General features: G+C 38.5%; 1 protein-coding gene across 2 annotated transcripts; it reads right to left on the reverse strand.

The window, feature by feature from the left end:
- Nucleotides 1-305: 305 nt before the first annotated feature.
- On the reverse strand, nt 306-6,410 carry ppp1r3b (protein phosphatase 1, regulatory subunit 3B). 2 transcript variants are annotated; one of them, XM_026940856.3, is made up of 2 exons: nt 6,211-6,410; nt 306-2,309 (listed from the first exon to the last, which is right to left on the reverse strand). In XM_026940856.3, the coding sequence occupies exon 2, from the start codon at nt 2,288-2,290 to the stop codon at nt 1,427-1,429; it is 864 nt and encodes a 287-aa protein (XP_026796657.2). In that variant the 5' UTR covers nt 2,291-2,309; nt 6,211-6,410; the 3' UTR covers nt 306-1,426. The 2 variants fall into 2 exon arrangements, with proteins under 2 accessions (XP_026796657.2, XP_026796658.2); XM_026940857.3 differs by lacking the exon at nt 6,211-6,410 and adding an exon at nt 4,876-5,127.
- Nucleotides 6,411-8,536: the final 2,126 nt, after the last annotated feature.

Here is an 8,536-nt window from a genome sequence, read left to right on the forward strand (position 1 = left end):
TATTAAAATGAAAGTTCAAGTGTCCCCATCGCTTTCCCAAAAACTTTCATCCCTTCAGATCTTATGTTTTTCTGAGGTTTTTTTTTTTTAAAAGGTGGAAATGGAAGTGTTTCATGTCCAGTGCTCGTAACATAGCTGACCGGTCTGTATTTGGTCTTGGTCTGATTTTTGTGAAGAAAATATCCATAAATATCTGGATATTTCAACTACATGTTTGTCTGGACAAATCAGCTACACTTCCTGTTTGATTGTTTTACTGAAGCTTTCCTTTATATGTCCTTTAAAATGACTTCTTGAGCACTTAATTACTGTAGAAATACAATTCTTTATTCAACAGCAGTGAATTAAAACACTAAAAAGCATTAACAGAACATCCCAAAACATTTACAAAACAATTGTACAATGTGAGGTGTGCAAAAAAATCAAATATTTCACCCAAATAAAGGAACAAAAACCTGATAAAATGACAAAACTGTAACGTAACACATTGCTTCTGTGATCCTAATCAAGTGAAATATTTTCTTCAAAGGGATGATGCTCTAGGTTAATGCTTAAAATCATATTTTACACTTAAAGAGATGAATTAAATAACAAATTAAACAAAACAGACCCACGTGGCCATTTCCATGTCATTACACTTTGTATAAGAACATCTGTAACATCTGTATTCCTGCTCTGATAAGAAACCAAGTGGATTACACAAATGAACATACAAAAACCTCTTAAATTAGACACTTTGAATATTATATCGTTATCATTTGTACCTTTACATTCTGACGGTTCTGAACCTTAGCTGAAAATAAAAAGCTGGTGTTTGCAGGTCAGGATTTACAAACGTCTTCCAGTGTGAGAAAGTAATTCATTAATTCTATTAAAGATTATTCTACAGTTCTATGTGCGTGTTTTTCTATTAAAGCGCACACATCTACCTACACATGCCAGCGAACGCATGACTGTACAGTCCGTGGCGTTGCTCATGTGCTCGTTAAAGGCAGCAGCGAGCTAAACTCCATTCCACAAAATCTCAGACATATCCCATATTTGCACTTCACATACAATTCGAACACGGACTGATCGTTTATCCAGCTGTTACAGATCGCTAGTGCACCAACTGGTGTGAACTAAATAAATATAAATTGTTTGATTTTTCCTGAGATGAAGTGGACCAGTTGAGACATGTTTGGTGCTCAGGGCATGCAGATGGCATGATGCGGAACCAGCAGCCATTTGCTTCCATTATTTGTTAATCTCATAGCTCCAGTGCAAAACTACAGACCCAATCTTACAGCAGACAAAAAAAAAAAAAAAAAACTGTGTAGATTGCATATTTGGCATGGTTTCATATTCCTCACAGATCTATGCTAGATGGATATGTCACCTACATCAGACACACACACACACACACACACACATACATACACACGAGTCAGTAATACGGGCCGAGGTCCTCGTAGCCGGTGTAGCTCGGCCACTCAGGGAAAATGCCGTTTGAGCACCTCGGGCTGCCGAATCGGTCGAAGTAAACGTCCCGGTCACTGTAGCACAGATGTTCGCTGCTCGCGTCGATCACGCTCTTCTTTCTCAGAGCAGAGTGGGTGATTTTATAGTTCTTGCCCTGGTTGCTGTCCCAGTATGTGTTCCCGTCCACCACGTAAAACACAGCGAACTCGATGCGCTCGTGCAGCTCCACCCGGGCCGGTAAATTCACCTCGAACGAGAAGGTGTCCCACTCAGAGCCCAGGTGCGTGTCATTGACATACTGGCAGGCGACGTCAGTGTGGCTCTTCCACGTGTCGAACGTGATGCGCATCTTCACAGCCTTTTCGTAGGACAGGTTTTTGACCTTGATCGTCCCCGCGATGGCCCTGTCCCTCAGGATACAGTGCTCGAGGCAGACCGAGTCTCGCTCTAAACGCTGGCGGAACTGCAGGTAATCCGCGCTCGGCTGCTTGAAATCCAGCACCAGCTTGTTGTCGTCCTCAGAGATGTTGAGTGCCGAAGCAAACAGCTGCTGGATGCTGAGCGGGATATCAATGGGGTCATCGAACTCGGAGAAAATCTTCACCACGGCGAGGGACAGGCCCTTGTGGTCGGCGAAGGACACCTGCTTTTTGACCTTGCCGTGTTCTCGCTTCCGAGACTCGGTCTGCTGCAGAGAAGAGTGGAAGCTGAACTGAGTGACCGTACGCGTGTGCAGACACGGACGCAGAGGCCTCTTACACTTCCCAGACATCCTGCTCTGGAAGTCATCGCTCGACAGATACAGTGGCATCGCCAGTTCAACTGGCATGATGGAACCGTCCTAAACACTGTTTGGAAGAGAAGAAATAAAAGGGTTTTCAAACAAAATATGTAAAAAATAAAAGATAATTTCATGGATTTACACTAAAATCTTTTTTTATATTCCTGAATATAATCATTCTAACATATCAAAATCCACTTATTATGCAAAAAATATGCAATATATATAAAAATAATAGATATACACTATTTATAATAGATATACGCATTTCTTATTTTATACTGAAATCTGTAAAGCTCATTACAATGGGGATTTTCTTTAATAATAAAAATAATACTGTTTTATTTTAATATTATACATTTACTTTACACTGTATGACAACACAAAAACCCTTTTGCCTTTTTACAATCCCAAATACAAAAAAAAATACAAAATACCGTTGAGTGCAAAAGTTTGCACACCCTTAGGCTTTAGCAAAGAAAAGATTTTCTTAAACATCTGTTTTATCTACTTTCCTGTTGATTCTGCTTTACATTACGGATTGTTGTCTAGTTCCAAAATACACCCATATTGCATCTTCTTGTAGTTTATTTTTGTATATGAATTCTGAAATAGAGGTATGCTTTCCTTCTCACAGAAATCATGGGGGTAAATTGGCTTGAAGCATAAACACATTCCAGAAAGCTGAAGCTCTGAGGCTCTGATCTCAATCAGATGCAGGCAAGACGTTAACCATTAAACAGGCAAGTGGTTCAGATGAGTTCAGCACAAAAGCATGGTGTACTGACTCAAGTAAACAACACAGAAAGGAGGCCAAAGATAAGGATAAGACCAGGGGCGTCAAATCTTATCTGTAAAGGTCCAGTGGCTGCAGGTTTTTGTTCCAATCAATCACGTGATTCTACGTGTTAAACCAGTTCTTCTTCTGCAATCTTTCTTTTGCTTCTGACCCTAGGCACTTTTTTACCGGGGGTTGGGGATGATCATCTTCAATCTTGATTGATCAACTGATTTTGGAGTGGGAGGTTCTCTGAAAGTTAACCACGCCCACCCCATTAACCGTGTAGCATCCTCTACCATGGCGAAACGAACGGAGCCGAGTGCAGCAGGGAAACTGTTGAAGTTGCATTAAAGCGCTGACAAAAATAATAGGAGTAGCTACTGAACTGTTTGTAGATGCATTCACATATTTCTTTATCATACAAGTGTCTTCATTTCATCCACTTAAGTAGGAATTTAAACAGATAACTAGGTGACGATGCTGGAGCTGGCTTCTTATTCTAATTTTTTGTTTCCACTTTCTGTCAAATTCTCATACCGTTATCTCCTCAATATGAAAACGTCTCAAAAAATCTGACAACACTGAATGAAACTAAATATACTTTCGAAATACTCAATATAAAATAATATCCTTGTGAACTTGGCATTTGAGGCTATTTAATATGAAAATCAGTGTAAGGTATTATTATAATAATGACAATTGTGGAGGAATTAGGCAGAAAGTGCAATTTGCCTGCATTTGATAGTCTCAAATGCCATGTTCACAAGCCATTTGTAAAAAAAAAAATTACAACATACTGAGTATTTCTACAAAACATCACACTTATTTTCACATAAGCTGCCAGATTTGTGCGACGTGTCGGGAATGAGGAGATAATGGAGTAGGAAATAGCGTGTGATGTTAGTGGCGCCATCTACAGGCGCGAGCTCGTAACACCTGCACCTTTTTAAGGTGGAACAAAAACTCCGAATTAAACCTGCTTCAGTCTCGTTACCTAGCTAACGTTAGCTGTTCGAACTGCTGCTCGACTGGAAAGAATGAATACGCTTGTACGCTAAAGAAATATGTGTGAAAGCATTTATAAACAACTCAGTGGCTAGTCATTATTCTTGTTAGCCTTTTAATGCAAGTACAACACAGTTTCCCTGCACTCGGCTCCGTTCGCTCCGCCATTACAGAGGACCCTCCACCTTGAATGGAGTGGGCGTGGCTAACTTTCAAGCACCTCCCATTCCAAAATCAGTTGGCCAATCGAGATCTTAAGGTGAACACGCTTTTCTAAAACCCACCCCCTGTAGAAAAAAAAAGAAAAAGAGAAGAAGCCGAAAGTAAGAAAGAAATAAGAAATATCCCAGAAAGAAAAAAAAAATGAAAGGAAAAACTTTTGGCACAACATTAACAAATAAAAATTAACTCCATAAGTTTGTAGCAGTATTGGCTTTAGATCAGTTAATATACAGACCTAGTGCTTGGTTAAATCTATAATCACTGTTTTGAGAAGATCATCATCGACACTAGAGTTATCACCAACGTTAGCCGGCTAGCTTGTTGCTAAGCTACTCGCTTTTGTCTGCTGTTGTTGCTAAACTGTTGCTAAACTGCAATTTTAGTCCAAAATGTTGCATGAATGTTTGAAGTTAACTATAGTACACCAATAGTCACTCAGGCTATAAGTGTAAAAGTGCGGTTAAAGTAGTTTTTTTTTGTAAGCTTTATGTGCTCTGACAGAGCAAACAAAAGCCACGCTTTCATGGAGGTGTCCATGTTTTTTTCCACCTCACACTTGTGTGGAAAGTCGTTATTAGAAGCTGCACATGAGCACTTACAAAGCCCCACTAACTTCCAGCTTTACCTGTTACCAAGCACTGACACTGGAGACTCCTTCCATCAGTGCTAAATGGATATCTCCTTACAGAAACCTTTCACACATCAACAATTACACGGTTCTCACAGCGTCCGCCATATTGGGAAGGAGCTGTTACTATAGCAACAGTGATGTATTAGAAGGAGTGTATTAATATAAAGCTGTGATCTGCCGCTGCACCACTTCCAGAGCTGCTGTTAGAGAAAATTAATCAACAACTCCTAATTTCACAACTCAACAGTGTTGGGTTATTTATTTAAAAAAAAAAAAAAAAAAAAAGCCAGGCTAAAAGGAGAAAAAGGTCTCAAATGAGGTTGAAGATGTGAAAGGCTATACAATGCTTCCTTCTCACTAAAAGGTCAGAATTCCCATAAATCTCTTGTCAGGGTTACAGGTTGTGATTAAAGACCAGGCAAAACCCCGAGCTGTTCATGCTGTTCAAAAGGTCTGGTAGTGAAAAGTACTAAGAAAAGTTGCAATGACAGACCTAACTATCTGATTTATCCTAATAAATCATAATCATTAACTAAAACCAGTTGGGATTCTTTAGACTTGCAGGATGCAGTTTAAGAACAAGAGTGTATCAAATAAATGCACAGACCAACATACAAACAAGGTTAACTTTTTTTATTTTAAGAGAAATGTTACATTCACTCTAAATTTCACTTATTATGGAAGTAGTGTGTGTTTTGAAACAATGCTGCTCACAGTGTTGTCCTGTGTCCTTGGTGCTAATGTATAAGTCCATGTTAAGGTCAGTTTTTGAAGAAAACATTAGCAAAGACAGAACTTTAAACCCATATCCTCTTCATCCTAATAACCTACACCATAAGCTTTAATACTGACCCAAACTGGGCCACTAGTAAGATATCTGTCTACAAAACTGAATTAAGAGCTAAAGAAAGCTAAAGAAGCTTGATGTTTAGCCTTGAGCTTTACTCAGTCAGTACGTAGCTGGAGATGAAGACAAAGCCAAACTGTATTGCATCCTGTCTGTAAAAGTAAAGATAAAGCTCTCATCTCTTAGAAATCAAGTCTCTCTTACATCAGGTTCAAATGGGGCCATTTTTGTAAATAACATGGTGAAACTAAAACCGGAAGTGCACTGCGTTTGTGTTTCTTTGTAGCTAAAAAAAAAACTGAACTAAAAATCACTGAACTCATTTTAAGATGAAATAAAAAATTTAAAAAAAAAAAAAAAAGCATGGGATTGCTGAATATTATAGTGAACATTACAGATGGTGCTCAGTGATCTATTTCTCAAACCCGGCATGACTTCTTGTTTAATGAATGAAAACAAAGTAGGAAGAGAGTCTTGCTTACCTTGCTTGGAGCATTTAAAATGAGAAATAAGATGAAGCACCTGAGCGACCATCAACTAAACTAAAGGAATTTGTGTTGCTTTATTTCGCAGGGAGCTAAACTAGCGCTGTTCACCGTGCAGAGGCTTTAATAACAAGGACCGGTGTTTACAGGCTTTCCCTCTGTGGAGAATGAATATCACTCAGTGTTCACGTGGACGCGCTACATTAACCAATCAGAGCGCAGGACAGCCGCATGGGAAAAGGGGAGGGGGGATAGGAAAAGGGGGAGGGAAAAGGGGGAGAAGGGGGCGGGGGGTCACGATCACGTGATACTGGTGTGCCCTAACCAACTTTGGCAACGTCCCAAACCCCATACATAACCTGTATATTTATTACTTAGTACCAAACAGTACACTTATACACCGATTTCGCTTATGATTACACACACCAAACCTTTTTGTGTGAAAGTCAGTCATTTCATATTACTGACTTGAAAGAAAGCGAACCATAAATGGGTCAATTAACAAAAATAAGATTAGCTATTAAAAATAATGGCACCCTATTAAAGGAGGAAGAGAGTGTGTGTGTGTCTGTGGTAGCTGACACGCTACAGTGGCTGAGCTGCATTATTGGAAGATTTATACCACACCGCGTTAGGAGGTGCTCTTTCACCCTTTATCATTCTATCATTGTAATGTTTGTAATAATCAAGTTTTTTTTTAATTAGTGATGGGAAGATCGGATCATTTTACTGACCTGGATCTTTGAATGTCGTTCAGCAAAATGAACGAATGTTTATTCGAGTCATTTCATTCATCAGAGCAGAATTAAATGAAAATATAAAATTTTCAGAAGTCAAATTCCCCCAACATGTCTACTTCCTCAAACTTTGATCATATTCCGAATAAGGAAAAAATGATAATGCAGCCAAGGACAAATTATGACAAACAGAAATGATTAGTTCACCAATCAACTGGGTCTTCTGCTCCGAGTCAGGCATTCTTTTGTCACGTGACAGCCGCATGGGCTCTGCACAGGAAACAGTAATGATGAGTTCAGCTCCCGAGTCTCTACTCAGGTCCGAGGCTTGCGTTCGTTTGTCATGTGACCGCTACTCGGCTTATGGCTTACAATCAATAATACTACTGTAATGTATTTATTTGTAAGTTTGAAGCATTAACTAACTAACTAACTCTTTATCACCATATTCAGTGTTATGGAAAAGAACCATCATGACAGAAATTCACAAATTTATCAACTGTAAGAAATAAAAAAGCTAAAATGTGAGACCAGAAACGCGTCGTGTAACTATAAGAGGGAAACAAAACAAAACAAAACAAAAACACTAATCACCCGCTTGTTCGTAAGGAAGGGTAGGAATGATTAACTAATTTCTGTATATAATATAGAATTTATGCGGCTGCCACGTCACGTGACAAATGAACGAAAACATTCTGTTTCGTGTACAGAGCCTGAGCGGGTTTCACGGTACAAACGGACGAAAGGCTGTTGCGCATGCGCAGTCTGCACAAAATGAACGAATCACTTTTTGACAACTCGCTCTTCCCGAGTCGTATAAAAGATTCGTTCAGAATGAAAGAATCGTTCATGAACTACAGTAAATCTGAGTTGCAGAAACTTTTCTAAAACTGGTGGGAATTTTATTTATTTATTTATTTTTACTTATGAGATCATTTTCACATAATTATACAAAAAAAAAAAGATTTATAAATGAGGCACAATTGCTGCAGTTTGCTCTTAAATGAGTAACAGTGTTATAAGTAACTGGCTTGAGTTTTTTTTTTAATTTGTTTCATAAATAAATAGAATTAGCAAATAAATAAAATATGGTTAACTAATACCCATGCTAACGTATTTACTTAAATTAATAATTTGCTTTCCAGTCATGTGACCTTGTCAGTCAATATCATAATAGCACTGAAAATAAAGAAAAAAGACTGAGAGAACTTAATTTTCTTCTTCCCACGATCTTTAAGAAATTCATATGATGCAACTTCCTGTTGACTTTTGAAAGTGTTCTGAAGTACTCTAATGATCATGTTTCAAGCTAAAGTTTCAAGCTACTCTTCTTCTTTCTTAGGGAGACGTGCAAAGGAAGAATTTCATTGTATGGTCTAAACCGTTGTGTTTTCACTGTGCATATGACAATAAACCTCTTGAATCGCTTGAATCTTGAATCAGCACTTCTGTTTGAGCCCCTGAACAACTCCACAAACCATCACACATGGAGATGAACGTGTGATGATTTAGATGCTAAGCTAGCAAACATAGTGTATATAAATTTTTTTTTTTTTTTTCAGATAGCCTTTAAGAATGCCTTTGAC

Source organism: Pangasianodon hypophthalmus, chromosome 15, assembly GCF_027358585.1.
Source record: "Pangasianodon hypophthalmus isolate fPanHyp1 chromosome 15, fPanHyp1.pri, whole genome shotgun sequence".
NCBI classification, from domain to species: Eukaryota; Metazoa; Chordata; class Actinopteri; order Siluriformes; family Pangasiidae; genus Pangasianodon; species Pangasianodon hypophthalmus.

Excerpts from the sequence above, each read along its gene's own strand:
- ppp1r3b (XM_026940856.3), bottom strand. The coding sequence starts at position 2,290 with ATGCCAGTTGAACTGGCGATGCCACTGTATCTGTCGAGCGATGACTTC.